The 25333-nt window shown below is 34.0% G+C and overlaps 1 protein-coding gene across 1 annotated transcript in view; it reads left to right on the top strand.

Moving 5' to 3' along the window:
* LOC143056192 (sushi, von Willebrand factor type A, EGF and pentraxin domain-containing protein 1-like) overlaps positions 1-25333 on the top strand; it is a 60898-nt gene that overhangs the window by 11167 nt on the left and 24398 nt on the right. Inside the window, exons 8-24 of the mRNA XM_076229272.1 lie at positions 271-453; positions 8102-8284; positions 10638-10820; positions 11743-11925; positions 12684-12866; positions 16867-17049; positions 17463-17645; positions 18218-18400; positions 19483-19665; positions 20237-20419; positions 20902-21084; positions 21498-21680; positions 22163-22345; positions 22759-22941; positions 23514-23696; positions 24179-24361; positions 24775-24957. Coding sequence (XP_076085387.1) covers positions 271-453; positions 8102-8284; positions 10638-10820; positions 11743-11925; positions 12684-12866; positions 16867-17049; positions 17463-17645; positions 18218-18400; positions 19483-19665; positions 20237-20419; positions 20902-21084; positions 21498-21680; positions 22163-22345; positions 22759-22941; positions 23514-23696; positions 24179-24361; positions 24775-24957 — 3111 coding nt within the window. The remainder of the gene's footprint in view (positions 1-270; positions 454-8101; positions 8285-10637; positions 10821-11742; positions 11926-12683; positions 12867-16866; positions 17050-17462; positions 17646-18217; positions 18401-19482; positions 19666-20236; positions 20420-20901; positions 21085-21497; positions 21681-22162; positions 22346-22758; positions 22942-23513; positions 23697-24178; positions 24362-24774; positions 24958-25333) is intronic.

The following is a 25333-nucleotide window of genomic DNA, read 5'->3' as shown; positions in this document are numbered from 1 at the left end:
CTTTTTTTTCGTCATGCACCTTAAATTGTTTGAAAGAAAATCTTAGGACAAGTGATTTTTTTATTTATGAATTCAGTGCATTTTAAAATCCTTCTATTTTAGGATGCTAGTTTTGCTGCTTTAAAGTACAGATATAGTAAATGAGCAGTGGCTCACGGTTCACAGATTTAATTTGTTTTTGCCTTAAAAAGGAGTGTGGCAAATGACAAAAAACAGCTTTGTTAAATATCTAAGTAATACAAATGTTGCATGACTTCTTTTTTCTTTCAGTTACTAAATGTTCAGCTCCTGGAATAAATGAGTTTACAATTGCATCCACTAATACTGATGTTGTGCCAAGTACAGAAGTGACATACACATGTGAATTTGGTTACCAGTTACCAGCTGGAGATTTGGGAACCAGAATATGTCAGCTCGGTGGTATATGGCCAGCACCTCCACCAGCATGTGAAGGTAAGAACTATTTACCACTCATCAACATAAGTACCTTACAGACCAAGTGGTAGGGGACTTTAGGTTTGCTGACTGTCTGTCCATAGGTCAGTGTGGCAAATCAGTTTTCCACATTTTTATGCCCCATCTTCGAACGTAGAGGGGCATTATGTTGTCTGGTCTGTGTGTACGTTCATCTGTTCGTCGGTTCATCCCACTTCAGGTTTAAGTTTTTGATCAAGGTAGTTTTATCATGACAAGCTACAGATTAAATTTGAATTTTGTTGTGATCTAATGATTTTGTGCAGAGTAATGTTCCTTGGACTTAAAAAATTCCCTTAAATAATCAGTTTTCTGTACTTTTTTTCGTCATGCTTGAAGATATTTATTTGATAATTAGTATAAAGTCTTATCATGACAAGTTATGAATATTATACGCAGAGTTATTGTCCTTGGACTTAGAAAATTCACTTAAATAGTCAGTTTTCAAACCTTTTTTTTCGTCATGCACCTTAAATTATTGGAAAGAAAATCTTAGGACAAGTGATTTTTTAGGCAGATAAGCTGCCTTATGCGAACACCCTTGATTTGTGTTCTACCCAATAAATGCTGAAATATGTGCCATTGTTATTATCTTGCTGGAAGTTATGTTATTTATAACTAATTGGACAGTTTTTTCATACTTTTAATTCTTGATTACAAAAAATATGATCAGAAAAAAAAATGATCGTCGATTTATCCAAAAGTTTTGAAGTTGCACATACTGTACATAGAAGTAGGGCACATTAGGAATCTTTATGTAGTTTATTATCCCCTGAGATTTTGGCTAAGCTGTCAAAGAACAAATGGTTGAAATGTTTAATCGCCAAAAATTTCTAAAGACAAGTAGTTTAGATTTCCCAAATGGCAAAAGTCGTAGGAATATTGTTTGTCATCAATAGGTAGTCAACTACATCAGTAGTCTTAAAATAAGTTCCACCATTGTCCACTGTTCATGCTGTTGGCGGCAATTTTAAATTATAAGACCAAATTTTTGTATCTTTTCAATTTGGAGGCAGGGGTTAAAATTAGCGGTTGTCCGAGGTCTGCGAACTTCCACTTTTGCAGTCGGACTTTCGACTTGGTTACTAGCTACGCTCGACATGCCCGACTTGAGAAGAAATAAAAAAATAATTTTGCAAACCTTTTTACCAAAGTCTCCTAATAAACGATCTCAAAACTTGTTTTTAGCATTATTATTCATGACAGCGATGTTCATTTTGTTCAACCGCTAGCTTTATACAGAAAATTGCCGACAAATGATGTGTAAATTCAAGTAAAATCGTATCTGACAAAAACAACATTGAAAACAAAATGGCTGACATGAGAAGAAAATTACAATATCGGATCTGATTCCGGAAGCGGATATGGGTAATTCCGGGTTTTGGTGATCTTTGAACTTTTAAAAAAATCAGACAGATGACAAAATACATCTTTGCATGGTAAATAAATATAAACACTAGAATTGAAAACCAAAAGATATATGTAAAAGAATGAAAAAAAACAGAAAATATTTTGTACTGAAAATGTGAGAAACGTACAATTAAATACAACGATGATGAAGTAGAGCAGAATATAATGGTGCAACATTGCCAGCGTTCTGAAGATCAATAGGTATCCATAGGAAACTCAAAATTACTTTTTGACAAATTTTGATGTCAAAATCCAATACAATGTGAGTCTTTGTGACAGCTGGGAACAGTATATTATATGATACCTGAATGTAAGCAAATCATACGATATGTATGTGGAGTCCTTTGGGGCACTCTACCCCCTCCTGCTTGATAACTTTGAAACGGATGAGATCCCCACCTCTCAACCATATACATACATGTATGGGACAATATAACTAATCAAATGAAGTATAGGTGAAGTCCCTAGGGTCACCCACCACCTCCTGCTTCAGAGCTTGGAAACAGTTGAGATCCTCACCCTTCAACCATATTTATTCATGTATGGGACAGTATAACCAATCAAATGAAATACAGGGGGAGTCCCTGTGGGTCATCCCACCCCTCCTGTTTGAGAACTTGGAAACAGTCGAGATCCCCACCCCTAAACAGTATATATTCATGTATGGGACAATATAGCAAATCATATGAAATATAAGTGGAGTTCTTGGGGCCACTCTACCCCTTCCTGTTTGAGAATTTGAAAATGGTTAAGATCCCCACCCATAAATCATATAAATTCATGTATTGGACAATATAACAAATCAAATGAATTATAGGGCGAGTCCTTAGGGTCACTGCACCCTCATGTTTGAGAACTTGGAAACAGTCGAGATCCTCACCCCTTAACCATATATACTCATGTATGGGACTAAATAACAAATCAAATAAAATATAGGGGAAGTCCCTGCGGTCACCCCAACCCTCCTGTTGTTTGAGAACTTGGAAACAGTCAAGATCCTAACCTTTAAATTAAACCATATATTTTCATGTATGGGACAAAAGAACTAATCAAATGAAATATAGGGATAGTCCTAAGGGTCACCCTACCCAATCCTGTTTGATAACTTGGAAACAGATGAGATCCCCACCCCTCAACCATATATATTCATGTATTGGACAATATAACAAATCAAATCAGGGATGATTCCACTATATAGTTTAGGGCCGCTTAGCGGCCTTTAAACTGGGCAGCGGCCCCAAAAAAATGTACATTAAAATGAATTCCCAATTCAGGAAAATAAAATAAAAATCGATATTTCCGAAAAAGTTTCTGTCACCGATTAAGGCAACTATAATTTTTCATAGTTTGTGTCAAAACGTTTTAAAATCCGAATAAGAATGCTGTTTACGATCGCATCTTCGTAATGTTCGATTTAATTATGTCAACATGTGGGAAACAATTTTAGCAGCCGAATACAATTGATTAATATGTTATGGGAGTATTGGATCTTGTAAAAGCAGATCGCCTAGCAGGTTGATAAAAATGGTTGTCAAAGGAGACCTCGGCAGAGAGCAAATTCAAATTTTGATATAACATTGATGGATAAGGTTTAATGGACGCCGATCTCGTAAAAGCAGATCGCCCAGCAGAGCCAGTTATATAATATGATGAAAACTTGTTTTGTAAATGAAATTATTTCCTCAAAAGACAAAAGTTTGAGCGTTTTTTGAAAATAATGTTGATAATAGACCATTCATGAAATACGATGTCATCATTATTGAACTATTTCAAAAGTTTTGAAGATGATCCAAATAATTTTAAAGAACACTGGTTCAATGCTTTAAATATCTTATCAATTAAGTATATGAACTTTTGTAATTGCTTTTCTGAATTCGACAATTGACCAGTTCAATTTGAAATCCATTTGAATTAAGGTAAATTTATAGAGATGACCTGCTGTTGAAAAAATACCCGATGAATGATTTTTTTCAGTGGTTTATGTTAGCTGAAATATATGTTTTTGTAATAGGAATAGGTAACTATAGCTAAGATGATAGACTAGCTCATCATGTTCAATGATATTCATGTAATAACAGTAGCCCATCCAGAATTATTCAAAATGTTACAACTTACATGAACATCAGTGTACATGTTAAAATTAATAATATACATTTTCCGTTTTTCAGGAAAATAATGTTATTTCGTTTTAGATTTTATGCTTAAAAAATTCCCAATTAGAATAAAAATTCCCAATTTGATGTTCAAGGAACCCATTTGAAAACACCTGGAATCATCCCTGCAAATGAAATATAGGGGCAGTCACTGGGGTCCCCCACCCCCTCCTGTTTGAAAACTTGATAACGGTCGAGATCCCCACCCCTAAACCATATAAATTCATGTATGGGACAATATAAAAAATCAAATGAAAAATAGGGGTAGTCCCTAGGGTCACTCTCTTGTGTGTGTTTTGAGAACTTGTAAAAGGTTGAAATACCAACTCCTAAACCATATTCATTCCTGTTTGTCATTTCAAAAAGATTGAATGACATACAAGGTCAATCTCATAGGCGTCACATATGCATATCACTTTGCTAGACCTAACACCTGTCCTTTTATTCCAAACTTAGACATCATGGACTTGGGGTGAAGGTGGGAGTCATTTACATTTACTATGGACAGGTCAGTCAGACCTCACCATTGATCCCTGTAGTAGTAAACATTTGTCTGATTTGTGTCTCATAACTTTTGTACTGTAGAACACAAACTCAGTTTTCTTTCCAGGGAAGCAAGTCCATTCATACTTTTACAAGCTCGTACTAAAGCAGGGCTCGACATTACCGTTTGTCCGATTGTCCGGGACAAATGGACACAGGCGTCGGGCAAGTAGATTCACCATAATACTTGTCCGATGGGACAAGTGAAAAATCGAGGTCAAATGTTAAATAGATCAAATTCAAGACTTATACATTCCCAAAAATATGAATGATTGTTAACTTTTATAGATCATAGAAAATGAAATAAATATTCATCGGTTGAACCACAGACATATAATACTTGTATAATATGTCTCTGATCGAACGTATTTGATCATGCTGGCAGCCATTGACCAGGGAAATATAAGTAAGGGGGGAAAACAATGTTAATGCTTCTTAATACATGTATGAGCCTCTTTGAATTAGGAGCACCTCCATATGAAGTTTGACCTCAACTTTTAAATTTTAAATTAAAGTATGTTTTATTTGATATGTTTTCATGCACAACAATCAATTAAAAGAGGTTTTATTTAATAAGATCAACATGTATATATAAAAATAATAAGTTAAGATGTAAAAATTAAATAAAATCTAAAAAGGCAGATTTTTTTTAGTGAAATGTTTTATGTACTTCATGATCATATAATATCAATGTGATGTATATACAAATCAAAATAAATTGTAAAAGCTTGTTTTGACACCATCAATGAATTGAAAAGGTTTAATTATAAACAAGGTGGCCATGTGCATTTACATCCATGGTTTAACCCATACCACTACTACAGAATGAATACATGTAGGTCCATAGGAGAACCTAGTGGTTTGGGAAGAAATGATGATTTAATGATCGACACATGACTGTGACATTGTAGTCAGAGAACTCAGTCTTGCAAATAATCTTTCAGTCTGAAATAATAAAATGATTTTTGATGTGGTATTCATATAACATAACAAAATGCTCCCTTTATTAGGTACAATCAAAGCGCAAGTGTTATTATTGCATATCATCAATATGTCAGATTTTTAACGACCGCAAAAAATTTTAGTTGTCATACATTGGTATGACGTCGTCGTCGTCCGAAGACACATAAGTTTTCGCACTGTAACTTTAGTTTAAGTCAATGGATCTCTATGAAATTTTACCATAAGGTTCGATACCACAAAAGGAAGGTTGGGATTGATTTTGAGGGTTATGGTACCAACAGTTAAGAAATAAGGGGCCAAAAATAAGCATTTTTGTAACTTCTAGACAATAACTTGTGTGTTAGTGTATGGATCTCTCTGACATTGTACCACAAGGTTCCATATCACAAAGGAAAGTCTGAGATTGATTTTGGGGGTAATTGCCTCAAAATTTTAGGAACTAGTGTCCAAAAAAAAAACAAACATTTTTCTAGTTTCATAACAATAACGTGTATGTAAGTGTATGAATCTTTCTGAAATTGTGCTACAAGGTTCCATATCACAAAGGGAAAGTTGGGTTTGAGTTTGGGGGTAATTGCCCTAAACATTTAGGAATTTGGGGCCAAAAAGCGGCCAAAAAACAAACATTTTTCTAGTTTCCAGACAATAACTTGTGTTCAGGTGAACGGATCTCTCTGAAATTGTACTGCAAGTTACCATACCACAAAGGGAAGGCTGGGATTGATTATTGGGTAATTGTCTCAATATTTTAGGAATTAGAGGCCAAAAAGAGACAAAAAAACAAGCATTTTTCTAGTTTCAGGACAATAACTTGTGTGTAAGTGTATGGATCTTTCTGAAATTGTACTACAAGTTTCAATATCACAAAGGGAAAGCTGGGTTTGAGTTTTGGGATAATTGCAATAAACGTTTAGGAATTTGGGGCCAAAAAGTTACCAAAAAGGGCCAACAAACAAACATTTTTCTAGTTTCCAGACAATAACTTGTGTTGAAGTGTATGGATCTCTCTGAAATTGTACCGCAAGTTACCATACCACAAAGGGAAGGCTGGGATTAAGTTTGGGTGATGAATCATAAGGGGGTTCAAAAAATTGGGGAGGGGAATTTTTTCTTTTTTTCCTTTTTTTTTCTTTAAAATTTTCGTGGTTTATTTTTGATTTATATTTAAAAGTAAATAATAATGATCATGATGATATGGTAGGAGTTACACACCAAACAGGATGTGAAAATTATTATATTAAGTATTGTGCAATAGCAAGAAATTTTTAATTGCCTAGTATTGCGTAATAGTATGAAATATTCAATTGCACAGTATTGTGCAATAGCAAGAAATATCAAATTGCACAGTATTGCGCAAAAGCAAGAAATTTTCAATTTCACAGTATTGCGCAATAGCAAAAAATATTCAATTGCACAGTATTGTCCCATTTTCAAATTGGTCTACATTAAGGTCCAAAGGGTCCAAAATTAAACTTAGTTTGATTTTAACAAAAATTGAATATATGGGGTTCTTTGATATGCTGAATCTAACCATGTATTTAGATTTTTTATTTTTGGGCCCCGTTATCAAATTTGTCCACATTGATGTCAAAAGGGTTCAAAATTAAATTTGTTTGATTTCATCAAAATTTGAATTCTTGGGGTTCTTTGATATGCGGAATCTAACCATGTATTCAGATTTTGGATATTGGACCATAATACTAGTAGGTAAATGTCCAATTTAAAAATTTTAAGTTCTTAGACCACATTCATTCTGTGTCAGAAACATATGCTGTGTCAAATATTTAATCACAATCCAAATTCAGAGATGTATCAAACTTGAATGTTGTGTCCATACTTACCCCAACTGTTCAGGGTTCGACCTCTGTGGTCGTATCAAGCTGGGCCCTGCGGAGCATTTTATTAATTATGAATTCGGACAAGTGAGTTGAGAGTTCGGACAAGTTGATTTTCTTGCAACTTGTCCGAAGGGACAAGTTAGAAAAAATGATAATGTAGAGGCCTGTAAAGTCAACTTGAACTACTAACAATCAACTAATACGAACAATTACGATCAACTAGAAGAACTGCAATCATTGCGAATTTGTACCACTGCTGACTCAAGACTCATGACCATAAAAAAAATATACTTCATATATATGTTGCTATTGAAAACCTTGATAAAATATGAATTATTTGCCTTAATGATTAATTCATTAAATGAACATAAATGTACAATTATATATGAATGTTTAATGTTTGTTTTTTTAAATCTTTAAAAAAAATTTGAAGCAACATTGCCACAGTTTTCATAATTACGTTTGCCTTGGTTTTTGGTTAACTGCCTACAGTGCTTACAGCGCTTTGATTTATTTATGAGTTCAGTGCATTTTAAAATCCTTCTAATTTAGGATGCTAGTTTTGCTGCTTTATTGTAGAGATATAGTAAATGAGTAGTGGCTCTTGGTTTATAGATTTAATTTGTTTTTGCCTTACAAAGGAGTGTGGCAAATGACAAAAAACAGCTTTGTTAAATATCAAAGTAATACAAATGTTGCATGACTTCTTTTTTCTTTCAGTTACAAAATGTTCAGCTCCTGGAATAAATGAGTTTACAATTACATCCACTAATACTGATGTTGTGCCAAGTACAGAAGTGACATACACATGTGAATTTGGTTACCAGTTACCAGCTGGAGATTTGGGAACCAGAATATGTCAGCTTGGTGGTACATGGCCAGCACCTCCACCAGCATGTGAAGGTAAGAACTATTTACCACTCGTCATCATTAGTCCCATCACTTGGCTTCTGTCGTCCATTGTCTGTAAACTTTTACAAAAATCTTCTCCCTCTGAAACTCCTGGGCCAAGTTTAGCCAAACTTTGCCACAATCATCCTTGGGGGTATTGTTTAAAAATGTGTCTGAGACCCTGCCATCCAACCAAGATGGCTGCCATGTCTAAAAATGGAACATAGGGGTAAAATGTAGATTTTGGCTAATATCTCTGAAACCAAAGCATTTAGAGCAAATTTTATATTTGGTAAAACTTTTTATCAGGTCAAGATTTATCTGCTAGGAAATTTTCAGACAAATCGGAATTAGTAATTTTTAGAAAATTTTGCAGTTTTTGGTTTTTATCTTGAATATTATAAAAGATAAAGATAAACTGTAAACAGCAATAATGTTCATCAAAGTAAGATCTACAAATAAGTCAACATGACCAAAATTGTCAGTTTACCCTTTAACGAGTTATTGCCCTTTATAGTCAATTATTAACCATGTTACTAAAATTTTAGTAATCTTTTTAAAAAATCTTCTCTGAAACTACTTGACCAAATTTAACGAAAATTGGCCACAATCATCCTTGGGGTACCTAGTTTAACGTGTCCAATGTTCTGGCCAATTAACCAAGATGGCCACCATGGCTAAAAATAGAACATAGGGGTAAAATGTAGATTTTGGCTTATGTCTGTGAAACGTCTGTGAAACCAAAGCATTCAAATCTGACAGGGTAAAATTTTTAACCAGGTCAAATTCTATCTGCCCTGAAATTTTTAGACAAATCGAACAACACGATATTGGGATGCTGCCCCCGAATTAGTAATTTTAAGGAAAATTTGCAGTTTTTGGTTATTATCTTGAATATTATAAAAGATAGAGATAAACTGTATGTAAACAGCAGTAATTTACAGCACAGTAAGATTTACAAATAAGTCAACATGACCAAAATGGTCAGTTTACCCATTATGGAGTTATTGCCCTTTGTAGTTTATTTTTAACCATTTAAAAAAAATTTAGTAATCTTTTTTAAAAATCTTCTCCTCTGAAACTACAAAGACAAATTTAACCAAACTTGGCAACCATCATCTTAAGGGTATGTAGTTTCAATAATGTGTCCAATGACCTAGTCCATGAACCAAAATGGCCAACATGGCTAAAAATAGTGCATAGGGGTAAAATGCAATTTTTGGCTATTATCTCTGAATTCAAAGCATTTAGAGCAAATCTCATTCATTTAAATATGTTCATTAAGTTAAGATCTAACTGCCCTGAAATTTTTAGACAAATCAGGCAACCCGTAGTTGGGTTCCTGCCCCTGAATTGGTTATTTTAAGAAAATTTTGCAGTTTTTGGTTATTATCTTCAATATTATCTAAGATAAAGAAGATATACTGTAAACAATAATTATGTATAGCAAAGTAAGATCTACAAATAAGTCAACTTGACCAAAACGGTCAATTGACACCTTAAGGAGTTATTGCTCATTAAAGTAAATTTTATAAACAATTTTCATAAATTTATGTAAATTTTTGTAAACTTTTACAAAATATTTTTCTTTGAAACTACTGAGCCAAGTTCATTATAGACAGAGGAAATTGTAAACAGCAAGAATGTTCAGTAAAGTTAAATTGACAAACACATCATCATCACCAAAACATAATTTTCTTATGAGTTCTATATGTACATGTATGTCTTTTGTTTAGTATGATCATAGACCAAGGTGAGCAACACAGGCTCTAAAGAGCCTCTAGTTTAGTTGTGCTCCAAGATATTGATTTGATAATAGGTACATAGTTTTATCATGACAAGTTACAGATCAGATTCATATTTAGTTGAGGTCTGAACATTATGTGCATGGTTATGTTCCTTGGACTTAGAAATTTCACTCAAATAATCAGTTTAAACACTTTTTAAGTCGTGCCTGCTGATCTTTATTTCATAATTAGTATATAGTTTTATAAGGACAAGTTACAGATCAAGTTTGAAATGTGTTTCTGGTCTGAATATTATGTGCAGAGTTATGGTCCTTGCACTTAGAAAAAATTCGTTTTTAAAACCTTTTTTTTCGTCATGCACCTTAATTTGTTGGAATGTAAAATTTCTAGCACAAGTGATATTTATTTATGAATTCAGTGCATTTTAAAATCCTTCTAATTTAGGATGCTATTTTTGCTGCTTTATTGTAGAGATATAGTAAATGAGAAGTGGCTCTTGGTTCACAGATTTAATTTGTTTTTGCCTTAAAAAGGAGTGTGGCAAAAGACAAAAAACATCTTTTAATATCTACATTATATACATTATATAAATGCTGCATTATATTATTTTCTTTCAGTTATAAAATGTACAGCTCCTGGAATAAATGAGTTTACAATTACATCCACTAATACTGATGTTGTGCCAAGTACAGAAGTGACATACACATGTGAATTTGGTTACCAGTTACCAGATGGAGATTTGGGAACCAGAATATGTCAGCTCGGTGGTACATGGCCAGCACCTCCACCATCATGTGAAGGTAAGAACTATATATCACTCTAGTAGTACCCTACTGACCGAGTGGTAGGGGACTTTAAGTTTGCTGTCTGTTCATAGATCAGTATGGAAAATCAGTTTTCAACATTTTTATGCCCCATCTTTGATAGTAGAGGGACATTATGTTGTCTGGTCTGTGTGTCCGTTCATCTGTTCGTCGGTTCGTCCCACTTCAGGTTTAAGTTTTTGATCAAGGTAGTTTTATCATGACAAGTTACAGATTAAATTTGAATTTTGTTGCTATCTGATGATTTTGTGCAGAGTAATGTTCCTTGGACTTAAAAAATTCCCTCAAATAATCAGTTTTCTGTACTTTTTTTCGTCATGCTTGAAGATATTGATTTGATAATATGTATAAAGTCTTATCATTACAAGTTACAGATCTGGTTGGAAGTTTGTTGATTTCTGATTATTATACGCAGAGTTATTGTCCTTGGTCTTAGAAAATTCCCTAAAATAATCAGTTTTCAAACCTTTTTTTTCGTCATGCTTGAAGATATTGATTTGATAATTAGTATAAAGTCTAATCATGACAAGTTACAGATCTGGTTGGAAGTTTGTTGATTTCTGAATATTATACGCAGAGTTATTGTCCTTGGACTTTAGAAAATTCACTTAAATAATCAGTTTTTAACCCTTTTTTTCGTCATGCACCTTAAATTGTTTGAAAGAAAATCTTAGGACAAGTGATTTTTTTATTTATGAATTCAGTGCATTTTAAAATCCTTCTAATTTAGGATGCTAGTCTTGCTGCTTTATTGTAGAGATATAGTAAATGAGCAGTGGCTCACGGTTCACAGATTTAATTTGTTTTTGCCTTAAAAAGGAGTGTGGCAAATGACAAAAAACAGCTTTGTTAAATATCTAAGTAATACAAATGTTGCACGACTTTTTTTTTCTTTCAGTTACGAAATGTTCAGCTCCTGGAATAAATGAGTTTACAATTACATCCACTAATACTGATGTCGTGCCAAGTACAGAAGTGACATACACATGTAAATTTGGTTACCAGTTACCAGCTGGAGAATTGGGAACCAGAATATGTCAGCTCGGTGGAACATGGCCAGCACCTCCACCAGCATGTGAAGGTAAGAACTATTTTCCTCTCATCAACAGTAGTGCCCTACAGACCAAGTGGTAGGGGACTTTAGGTTTGCTGTCTGTCTGTCCATATGTTAGTATGGCAAATCAAGTTCCCCACATTTTAATGCCCCATCTTCGATAGTAGAGGGGCATTATGTTGTCAGGTCTGTGCGTTCGTTCGTCAGTTTGTCACACTTCAGGTTTAAGTTTTTGATCAAGGTAGTTTTATCATGACAAGTTACAGATTAATTTGGAATTTTGTTGCGATTTGATAATTTTGTGCAGAGTAATGTTCCTTAGACTTAAAAAATTCACTTAAATAATCAGTTTTCTGTACTTTTTTTCGTCAAGATTGAAGATATTGATTTGATAATTAGTATAAATTCTTATCATGACAAGTTACAGATCTGGTTGGAAGTTTGTTGATTTCTAAATATAATATGCAGAGTTTTTGTCCTTGGACTTAGAAAATTCACTTAAATAATCAGTTTTCAACCCTTTTTTTCGTCATGCACCTTAAATTGTTGGAAAGAAAATCTTAGGACAAGTGATTTTTTAATTTATGAATTCAGTGCATTTTAAAATCCTAATTTAGGATGCTAGTTTTGCTGCTTTATTGTAGAGATTTAGTAAATAGGTAGTGGCTCACGGTTCACAGATTTAATTTGTTTTTGCCTTAAAAAGTAGTGTGTGGCAAATGACAAAAAACAGCTTTTAATATCTTAAGTAATACAAATGTTGCATGACTTCTTTTTTCTTTCAGTTACGAAATGTACAGCTCCTGGAATAAATGAGTTTACAATTACATCCACTAATACTGATGTTGTGCCAAGTACAGAAGTGACATACACATGTGCATTTGGTTACCAGTTACCAGCTGGAGATTTGGGAACCAGAATATGTCAGCTCGGTGGTACATGGCCAGCACCTCCACCAGCATGTGAAGGTAAGAACTATTTACCAATCATCATCATTTGAAGGTAGGCATCATTAGTTTTTGCCTTTTTTTAAATTGCCTATTGTGCTAAACACTTTCCTAGCTGATTGAACTGGTCTATGCATTTCTATGACATTATCAAACCTCTCGTACCAATGCCACAGTACCCATCTATCAAACTACTGGCAATTTGACGTGAGAACTGGAAATATGTCATTGCAGGTGAGTTTCCAACAGTTTGATGACTTAAACTCAATAAGAAGAGCCTGTATGCATTGTATTACAAAATTTAAAGAAATTTAAAGAACACCTGTTTATACCACTTCTGTTTTTTCTGGTTAAAACAGTAGTACTGTATATACTGGTCAGCATTGTAGACATTTCCCATGTATTTAATGTAGTGAACTATGATTTTTGGACATGGTATATCTAGATCTGCTTTATCAAGTTGCAGATCTATTTGTACCAAACACTACTTCAGACCTAGAATGATCCTAAATTGTTGAAATTGCTGTTACATTATTTTGTCCTTCCATAAGATACCAGCTATGACTACATTTGAAAGAACTTCATGTCCCCCCTAGTATTGATACCAACAGGATTTTACTGTGGATTCATTTCTTTTAGTGGGTACCAATTTTCGTGGATTGGGAAAAACTAGTATATTCGTGGATATTTAAATTCATGGTTTTGGTAAAGTCTGCATATGAACCTTATGATAATTTGTTATTAGTTGAACATTTAAATTTGTGGTTCCCTTGTACCCATGAAATCCACGAAAATTTGTATCCAACGAATATTAATGAATCCACAGTAACATAAAATCAGCTGGTAAACAGCTACTGTTTTTGCAGACCTTTCCACATGCTGCAGTTTGATAGTTATCAAACAGGTTTTGAAACAGTTTTGGTGAAGAAAAGAAATTGTCAACATATAAATAGTAAATCTGCCTAACAATATCAACCCTCCTTTATACATTGTTTTACAACATGTTGCCCAAACTGGCCTTGTGGTCTTTCAGGTTTTTTGTATAAACATCTGTATAGCAGACTACTTTTCAAGTTAATAAAGTTCTTATTTTCCAAACACATGTACATCTATGGTCACAATAAATCAAGAGAACAATCAAACTAATATACAATACAAATAGGGAGTGTTATCCACAATACAAATAACCCCATAACTGGTTAAGGAGAGACAACTTTCTTAAAAGGTAAGTTAACTTAACCAAACGTCTTGACCATATACCAAACTGACATATAACATTTTAATCTGCTAATGCCCATATCTTTATACCCCTTTTAGTTGTTTTGGCTAGCATATATTGTTTGAATTCGACCCTTCCTTTGAATGGGAACATACTTTCTACTATTGAGACCTGCCGTGAAGGGACCTACTCTGTTTTCATTGATGTGTTGAACATATTCAAGTATGGTTGTCATGGAAATGAAGGTACCTCATGACGTGCATAAATCTATTCTGGGGCATGGTTTTACAGAATATTGGAAATTCTGGTTTAACATCAATTCCCATCAAAAAGCAAAGACCAATACAAGCTTTCATTTCTGGCAGAATTGGTTTTGACCAGGCAGATTTATTACTGTCTGTGTTTTCAGCATTTTGTTTGTTGTCATATCTTTCAGTTTATTATACCCCCCGTCCGTCAGTCCGTCAGTCCCATGAATATTTTCCAGGATTTCTGAAATTTGGTTTCAGGCTTTATATAAGTCAACTATACCGTGTGATGTGTTTTCAGATTCATCACTCGACAACTTCCTGTTTACTGAACTTACATATTTTTACACTATTAACATTATCCACTTGCGACGGAGGTATCATCAGTGAGCAGTAGCTCCCAGTTTCACTTGTTAATTATATGTTTTAAAATGTTGTTGAAGAAATCTATTGGACTCTTTATCAGCAGCTAAAATGGTAGCATGACCTGTTGCATTCCATCTGGATCTCAAGATTCAAATAAATGAGGTAAACCCATTCATGAATGTTAAAATTGTTATACCAGTGTTTTGCAACATTGTCTTTATCTGGGACTACTTGGTCATAACATTATAAATACACAATATTAGGTGAATGTAAAAAAAGTATAAAACTGGGGAGGGTGAGGTTCTACTGAGCCATTCCCCAGTTTTTAACCTAATACAAAAAAAAATTTTTTTGTGACATTGACCTTATATTGTTTTTATACTGCAATTTAAATTAATATATTGATAGCTTTTTAAATTGTTACACAAATGTTAAACTTATTTTCATCCCTTGATGAACCCCTGATTGTGGAGAAAGTGTACTATGATGTAAGGCCATGGTTTTTTAATTTGTTGGTTTACAGATCCGCCAACCAAATTTTGCTGATTTTCAGAATAAAAATAAAATTGACTTTTTATTCTTTTTATTCCCGCCGACCCTAGCAAATACATTGTCCCAGAAAAATAAATAAAATAATCTTTTCTATGAAATGAAATGCATTAAACACTAATAGAATTGATAACACTTTCTGTTGTGAAAAAATAATACTTCCAATTTACGTATCTAAAAATAGACAAATCAATCATAACTGACCTTGAAATGTCGTTTGGGCAAATAATTTTGCGGAACGAAACCTATGTTTAAAACCCATTACACAGTAAGTTCGTTTCCCATATTTGTCATCATTCTGTAAGATGCCTCATCTCATAGAAAAATGGAAAATGAACTTGTCCAAACGTGGAGACTTCAAGTTAAAGTACTAAATATAAACAAATCATTTGGAATTTTCTTGTGTCATTGATAATAAAAACAATTTGTCCATTTGTATATAAAATGGGAATGCATGACAACTGATGAACCTGATATCCACATTTTTCCAGTGGACAAGTCTATTACGTTTTTTGACACGTCTGTTGAAACTTATAATATTTCGTACAAGGTTTTTGCAATTTTTTCTTTACTAGTTTGCATGCTTGAAGATCACAAAATTTCCAGAAATTGATTAAGAGCTACACAGATCTGTTTTTTTTTTCTTATTGGTGAAATGATTTAATTTCGTCTTTGTTCGTGGAACCCCCCCCTTTTCACAGGAAATTTTCTGTCTTGAAAGATATTTTTTTTTTAATTTTTTTTCCGACCGACCCGGTTGACATAGCACAAAATATAGCTGTGTTACTATACTTAGGAAATAAGCATAACTAGTTGCAGTATAAATAGGAATGGTTGGTTTTGTTTCTTAGCCCTCAGACTTGTTTCGTGAAGTATTGAATTCAAAATCATCCCCAATGCCTTGATGTGGTAATATTTGTTCATACTGTTGAATTTGATCGACCAAAGAACTTCCTCATCTGAAGAATTGGACATTTCAATTTTGTTCTTTGTTTACATGATCACATGAAATATCACATGTATAAAGAAAGGAACCCTGAGTTTTAATTGGATGATATAAGGTCAGAGTTATAATTAAAATAAAATGTGAATAAACAATCCAAACTTCAATGCAAGTTAATAAGAAAACAATTGTTGAGTATTTATATATTAGAAAAGTTGAAGAAAATATCAAGATGTATGTCTGTTGTAATATAAACACATATACGTGTTATTAGTTATCATTGGTGAAAATAAAAAAATCCTAACAATATGCAAATGAGTTCCAAGAATCCTATATGTGACTTCAGTGCACCAGGAAAGTATGTGGTAGATTGAAAACCTTGAAATTTATTTTTAATTTTGACTGATTAAACTTCGAGACAGGATATTATTTTCACACCGGCTACGGTATTTCAAACACCTCATACACGTTTCAAACAGCATCTTTGCACTTATCAAGTAGATATTAGGAAAGTTTGAACATGCAACATCGTTTATTCGATCCAACATGCATTTACATCACATTTTATGGTTCATGCAGTCCATTTATTGCCGAAGTAATTTTACAATGCTTTCACGCATCATTGGGCACGCGACAGGCCATGCCTTGAGGCATCATTGGTGATTGAAAGGATTACAGGGATTTAATTTCTTTTAGTTATAAAATGTGCAGCTCCAGGATTAAACGAGTTTACAATTACATCAACTAATACTGATGTTGTGCCAAGTACAGAAGTGACATACACATGTGAATTTGGTTACCAGTTACCAGCTGGAGATTTGGGAACCAGAATATGTCAGCTTGGTGGTACATGGCCAGCACCTCCACCACCATGTGAAGGTAAGAACTAGTTACCATTTATTATATATCGTTTGAAGGTAAGCAGTCATTACCAGGGTTCTGTGTTCCAGCATCTCGTTAACAAATCCAACCAGCATGTAGAAATATTCACTAGTCAACATTGTTTAATGCATCAGCCAATTTTAAAACAGATTTGATATTCAATCATCGTAAGATACATATTTCAGTGTAAATGTAATACAATTGATAAACATTTGAAAACCAATGGTATCTGGTTTAAGAAAAGTGTGTAGAATTGTGGAAATCAGTGCAGAACATGTAGAATATGATACATTAGATATAAAAAGCTCTGATCACAATTAAAGCACCAGTGCTACAGTTTTCCATCATTACTTTTGCCTTAGTGTTTTATCAACTGTCTAAAGCTCTTACATTGCTTTGATTTTTTTTAGTAATAAAATGTAAAGCTCCTGGAATAAACGAGTTTACAATTACATCCACTAATACTGATGTTGTGCCAAGTACAGAAGTAACATACACATGTGAATTTGGTTACCAGTTACCAGCTGGAGATTTGGGAACCAGAAGATGTCAGCTCGGTGGTACATGGCCAGCACCTCCACCAGCATGTGAAGGTAAGAACTATTTACCACTCATTATCATTTGAAGGTAAGCAGTCATTTCCAGGCTTCTGTGTTCCAGCATCTCGTTAACAAATCCAACCAGCATGTAGAGATATTCACTGGTCAGCATTGTTTAATGCATAAGCCAATTTTAAAACAGCTTGACTTTCAATCATCAAAAGGATATATACATTTTAAGTAAATGTTATACAATTAATAATCATATAAAAACTAATGGTATCTGGTTAAAGAAAAGTATGTAGAATTGTGTAAATCAGTGCAGTACAAGTAGAATATGATACATTAGATATAAAAAGCTCTGATACACAATTAAAGCAACAGTGCTACAGGTTTGACATCATTACTTTTGCCTTGGTGTTTTATCAACTGCCTATAGCGCTTACATTGCTTTGATTTCTTTTAGTTGTGAAATGTACAGCTCCTGAAATAAATGAGTTTACAATTACATCCACTAATACTGATGTTGTGCCAAGTGCAGAAGTTCTTCAGGTTTGACATCATTACTTTTGCCTTGGTGTTTTATCAACTGCCTATAGCGCTTACATTGCTTTGATTTCTTTTAGTTGTGAAATGTACAGCTCCTGAAATAAATGAGTTTACAATTACATCCACTAATACTGATGTTGTGCCCAGTGCAGAAGTGACATACACATGTGAATTTGGTTACCAGTTACCAGCTGGAGATTTGGGAACCAGAATATGTCAGCTCGGTGGTACATGGCCAGCACCTCCACCAGCATGTGAAGGTAAGAACTATTTACCACTCATTATCATTTGAAGGTTAGGAGTCATTACAAGGGTTTTGTGTTCCAGCATCTTGTTAAATCCCACCAGCATGTGAAAATCTTCACTGGTCAAGTGTTCTGTGTTCCGGCATGTAATAAACACAACCATCCAGCATGTTAGAATTATTCACTGATCCCAGCATTATTTAATGCATCAGCCAATTTCAAAACAGATTTGCCTTTCAATCATTGAAAGGATAAATATTTTAAAGTGAGTGAAATATTATTGATAGATGTTTGAAAATAAATAGTATATGGGTAAAGAAAAGTGTGTAGAATTGTGGAAATCAGTGTACAATGAACAATATGTACAATATAGGATACATTAGATATAAAAAGCTGTGATAAACAATTTAAGCAACAGTGCTAGTTTTCCATCATTACTTTTGCCTTGGTATTTTATCAACTGCCTGAAGCGCTTACATTGCTTTGATTTCTTTTAGTTATAAAATGTACAGCTCCTGGAATAAACCAGTTTACAATTACATCCACTAATACTGATGTTGTGCCCAGTACAGAAGTGACATACACATGTGAATTTGGATATCAGTTACCAGCTGGAGATTTGGGAACCAGAATATGTCAGCTCGGTGGTACATGGCCAGCACTGCCACCAGCATGTGAAGGTAAATCTATTTTCCATTTATTATCGTTTGAAAGTAAGCAGTCATTACCAGGGCACTGTGTTCTGGCTTCTGGTTTAAAAAACCCACAAGCATTTAAAAATATTCACTGCTCAGCATTGTTGAAGGCATCAGCCAATTTCAAAACAGATTTGACATTCAATCATCGAAAGGATATACATTTTAAGTAAATCAAATATGTCATTTTGATAAATGTGTGAAAACAAATTGTATATGGTTGTAGAAAAGTGTATAGGATTGTGGAAATCAGTGCAGTACATGCACAATATGATACATTAGATATATCAAGTTGTGATTAACAATTAAAGCAACACAACCATAGTTTTCAATCATTTTTTTTTTTTGCCTTGGTATTTTATCAACTGCCTATAGCGCTTACATTGCTTTGATTTCTTTTAGTCATGAAATGTACAGCTCCTGGATTAAATGAGTTTACAATTACATCCACTAATACTGATGTTGTGCCAAGTACAGAAGTGACATACACATGTGAATTTGGTTACCAGTTACCAGCTGGAGATTTGGGAACCAGAATATGTCAGCTTGGTGGTACATGGCCAGCACCTCCACCAGCATGTGAAGGTAAGAACTATTTACCACTCATTATCATTTGAAGGTAAGCAGTCATTACTAGGGTTCTGTGTTCCAGCATCTGGTTAACAAATCCAACCAGCATGTAAAAATATTCACTGGTCAGCATATTTTAATGTATAAGCCAGTTTTAATACAGCTTCGATATTCAATCTTCAAAAGAGTACATATTTTTAAGTGAATGTATTCTTATTGATGAATGTTTGAGAATAAATGGTATATGGTTAAAGAAAAGTATGTAGAATTGTGTAAATCAGTGCAGTACAAGTAGAATATGATACATTAGATATAAAAAGCTCTGATACACAATTAAAGCAACAGTTCTACAGGTTTGACATCATTACTTTTGCCTTGGTGTTTTATCAACTGCCTATAGCGCTTACATTGCTTTGATTTCTTTTAGTTGTGAAATGTACAGCTCCTGAAATAAATGAGTTTACAATTACATCCACTAATACTGATGTTGTGCCCAGTGCAGAAGTTCTACAGGTTTGACATCATTACTTTTGCCTTGGTGTTTATCAACTGCCTATAGCGCTTACATTGCTTTGATTTCTTTTAGTTGTGAAATGTACAGCTCCTGAAATAAATGAGTTTACAATTACATCCACTAATACTGATGTTGTGCCCAGTGCAGAAGTGACATACACATGTGAATTTGGTTACCAGTTACCAGCTGGAGATTTGGGAACCAGAATATGTCAGCTCGGTGGTACATGGCCAGCACCTCCACCAGCATGTGAAGGTAAGAACTATTTACCACTCATTATCATTTGAAGGTAAGCAGTCATTACCAGGGTTTTGTGTTCCAGCATCTTGTTAAATCCCACCAGCATGTGAAAATTTTCACTGGTCAAGTGTTCTGTGTTCCAGCATGTAATAAATATAACCATCCAGCATGTTAGAATTATTCACTGATCCCAGCATTATTTAATGCATAAGCCAATTTCAAAACAGATTTGCCTTTCAATCATTGAAAGGATAAATATTTTAAAGTGAGTGAAATATTATTGATAGATGTTTGAAAATAAATAGTATATGGGTAAAGAAAAGTGTGTAGAATTGTGAAAATCAGTGTACAATGTACAATATGTACAATATAGGATACATTAGATATAAAAAGCTGTGATAAACAATTTAAGCAACAGTTCTAATTTTCCATCATTACTTTTGCCTTGGTATTTTATCAACTGCCTGAAGCGCTTACATTGCTTTGATTTCTTTTAGTTATAAAATGTACAGCTCCTGGAATAAACCAGTTTACAATTACATCCACTAATACTGATGTTGTGCCCAGTACAGAAGTGACATACACATGTGAATTCGGATACCAGTTACCAGCTGGAGATTTGGGAACCAGAATATGTCAGCTCGGTGGTACATGGCCAGCACTTCCACCAGCATGTGAAGGTAAATCTATTTTCCATTTATTATCGTTTGAAAGTAAGCAGTCATTACCAGGGCACTGTGTTCTGGCTTCTGGTTTAAAAAACCCACAAGCATTTAAAAATATTCACTGCTCAGCATTGTTGAAGGCATCAGCCAATTTCAAAACAGATTTGACATTCAATCATCGAAAGGATATACATTTTAAGTAAATCAAATATGTCATTTTGATAAATGTGTGAAAAGAAATTGTATATGGTTGTAGAAAAGTGTATAGGATTGTGGAAATCAGTGCAGTACATGCACAATATGATACATTAGATATATCAAGTTGTGATTAACAATTAAAGCAACACAACCATAGTTTTCAATCATTTTTTTTGCCTTGGTATTTTATCAACTGCCTATAGCGCTTACATTGCTTTGATTTCTTTTAGTCATGAAATGTACAGCTCCTGGATTAAATGAGTTTACAATTACATCCACTAATACTGATGTTGTGCCAAGTACAGAAGTGACATACACATGTGAATTTGGTTACCAGTTACCAGCTGGAGATTTGGGAACCAGAATATGTCACCTTGGTGGTACATGGCCAGCACCTCCACCAGCATGTGAAGGTAAGAACTATTTACCACTCATTATCATTTGAAGGTTAGCAGTCATTACCAGGGTTTTGTGTTCCAGCATCTTGTTAAATCCCACCAGCATGTGAAAATCTTCACTGGTCAAGTGTTCTGTGTTCCAGCATGTAATAAACATAACCATCCAGCATGTTAGAATTATTCACTGATCCCAGCATTATTTAATGCATAAGCCAATTTCAAAACAGATTTGCCTTTCAATCATTGAAAGGATAAATATTTTAAAGTGAGTGTAATATTATTGATAGATGTTTGAAAATAAATAGTATATGGGTAAAGAAAAGTGTGTAGAATTGTGGAAATCAGTGTACAATGTACAATATGTACAATATAGGATACATTAGATATAAAAAGCTGTGATAAACAATTTAAGCAACAGTGCTTATTTTCCATCACTACTTTTGCCTTGGTATTTTATCAACTGCCTGAAGCGCTTACATTGCTTTGATTTCTTTTAGTTATAAAATGTACAGCTCCTGGAATAAACCAGTTTACAATTACATCCACTAATACTGATGTTGTGCCCAGTACAGAAGTGACATACACATGTGAATTCGGATACCAGTTACCAGCTGGAGATTTGGGAACCAGAATATGTCAGCTCGGTGGTACATGGCCAGCACTTCCACCAGCATGTGAAGGTAAATCTATTTTCCATTTATTATCGTTTGAAAGTAAGCAGTCATTACCAGGGCACTGTGTTCTGGCTTCTGGTTTAAAAAACCCACAAGCATTTAAAAATATTCACTGCTCAGCATTGTTGAAGGCATCAGCCAATTTCAAAACAGATTTGACATTCAATCATCGAAAGGATATACATTTTAAGTAAATCAAATATGTCATTTTGATAAATGTGTGAAAAGAAATTGTATATGGTTGTAGAAAAGTGTATAGGATTGTGGAAATCAGTGCAGTACATGCACAATATGATACATTAGATATATCAAGTTGTGATTAACAATTAAAGCAACACAACCATAGTTTTCAATCATTTTTTTTGCCTTGGTATTTTATCAACTGCCTATAGCGCTTACATTGCTTTGATTTCTTTTAGTCATGAAATGTACAGCTCCTGGATTAAATGAGTTTACAATTACATCCACTAATACTGATGTTGTGCCAAGTACAGAAGTGACATACACATGTGAATTTGGTTACCAGTTACCAGCTGGAGATTTGGGAACCAGAATATGTCAGCTTGGTGGTACATGGCCAGCACCTCCACCAGCATGTGAAGGTAAGAACTATTTACCACTCATTATCATTTGAAGGTAAGCAGTCATTACCAGGGTTCTGTGTTCCAGCATCTCGTTAACAAATCCAACCAGCATGTAAAAATATTCACTGGTCAGCATATTTTAATGTATAAGCCAGTTTTAATACAGCTTCGATATTCAATCTTCAAAAGAGTACATATTTTTAAGTGAATGTATTCTTATTGATGAATGTTTGAGAATAAATGGTATATGGTTAAAGAAAAGTATGTAGAATTGTGTAAATCAGTGCAGTACAAGTAGAATATGATACATTAGATATAAAAAGCTCTGATACACAATTAAAGCAACAGTTCTACAGGTTTGACATCATTACTTTTGCCTTGGTGTTTTATCAACTGCCTATAGCGCTTACATTGCTTTGATTTCTTTTAGTTGTGAAATGTACAGATCCTGAAATAAATGAGTTTACAATTACATCCACTAATACTGATGTTGTGCCCAGTGCAGAAGTTCTACAGGTTTGACATCATTACTTTTGCCTTGGTGTTTTATCAACTGCCTATAGCGCTTACATTGCTTTGATTTCTTTTAGTTGTGAAATGTACAGCTCCTGAAATAAATGAGTTTACAATTACATCCACTAATACTGATGTTGTGCCCAGTGCAGAAGTGACATACACATGTGAATTTGGTTACCAGTTACCAGCTGGAGATTTGGGAACCAGAATATGTCAGCTCGGTGGTACATGGCCAGCACCTCCACCAGCATGTGAAGGTAAGAACTATTTACCACTCATTATCATTTGAAGGTAAGCAGTCATTACCAGGGTTTTGTGTTCCAGCATCTTGTTAAATCCCACCAGCATGTGAAAATCTTCACTGGTCAAGTTTTCTGTGTTCCAGCATGTAATAAACATAACCATCCAGCATGTCAGAATTATTCACTGATCCCAGCATTATTTAATGCATAAGCCAATTTCAAAACAGATTTGCCTTTCAATCATTGAAAGGATAAATATTTTAAAGTGAGTGAAATATTATTGATAGATGTTTGAAAATAAATAGTATATGGGTAAAGAAAAGTGTGTAGAATTGTGGAAATCAGTGTACAATGTACAATATGTACAATATAGGATACATTAGATATAAAAAGCTGTGATAAACAATTTAAGCTACAGTGCTAATTTTCCATCATTACTTTTGCCTTGGTATTTTATCAACTGCCTGAAGCGCTTACATTGCTTTGATTTCTTTTAGTTATAAAATGTACAGCTCCTGGAATAAACCAGTTTACAATTACATCCACTAATACTGATGTTGTGCCCAGTACAGAAGTGACATACACATGTGAATTTGGATACCAGTTACCAGCTGGAGATTTGGGAACCAGAATATGTCAGCTCGGTGGTACATGGCCAGCACTTCCACCAGCATGTGAAGGTAAATCTATTTTCCATTTATTATCGTTTGAAAGTAAACAGTCATTACCAGGGCACTGTGTTCTGGCTTCTGGTTTAAAAAACCCACAAGCATTTAAAAATATTCACTGCTCAGCATTGTTGAAGGCATCAGCCAATTTCAAAACAGATTTGACATTCAATCATCGAAAGGATATACATTTTAAGTAAATCAAATATGTCATTTTGATAAATGTGTGAAAAGAAATTGTATATGGTTGTAGAAAAGTGTATAGGATTGTGGAAATCAGTGCAGTACATGCACAATATGATACATTAGATATATCAAGTTGTGATTAACAATTAAAGCAACACAACCATAGTTTTCAATCATTTTTTTTGCCTTGGTATTTTATCAACTGCCTATAGCGCTTACATTGCTTTGATTTCTTTTAGTCATGAAATGTACAGCTCCTGGATTAAATGAGTTTACAATTACATCCACTAATACTGATGTTGTGCCAAGTACAGAAGTGACATACACATGTGAATTTGGTTACCAGTTACCAGCTGGAGATTTGGGAACCAGAATATGTCAGCTTGGTGGTACATGGCCAGCACCTCCACCAGCATGTGAAGGTAAGAACTATTTACCACTCATTATCATTTGAAGGTAAGCAGTCACTACCAGGGTTCTGTGTTCCAGCATCTTGTTAAATCTTCTAGCATGTAAAAATATTCACTGGTCAGCATATTCTTAAGCATAAGCCAATTTTAAAACAGATTTGATATTCAGTCATCATTAGATACATATTTAGTAAATTAAATATGATTGAATAAATGTTTGAAAACAAATTGTATATAGTTAAAGGAAAGTGTGTAGGATTGTCGAAATTTGTGCAGTACATGTACAATATGATATATTAGATATAATCAGCTGAGTTAAACAAGTAAAGCAACACTGCCACAGTTTTCTTTCCCTACTTTTACCTTGGTTTATTATTTCCTGCGTATA

Source organism: Mytilus galloprovincialis, chromosome 13, assembly GCF_965363235.1.
Source record: "Mytilus galloprovincialis chromosome 13, xbMytGall1.hap1.1, whole genome shotgun sequence".
NCBI lineage: Eukaryota > Metazoa > Mollusca > Bivalvia > Mytilida > Mytilidae > Mytilus > Mytilus galloprovincialis.
Note: the sequence above shows the minus strand (reverse complement) of the source record. Positions and strands in the feature narration are given on the sequence as shown.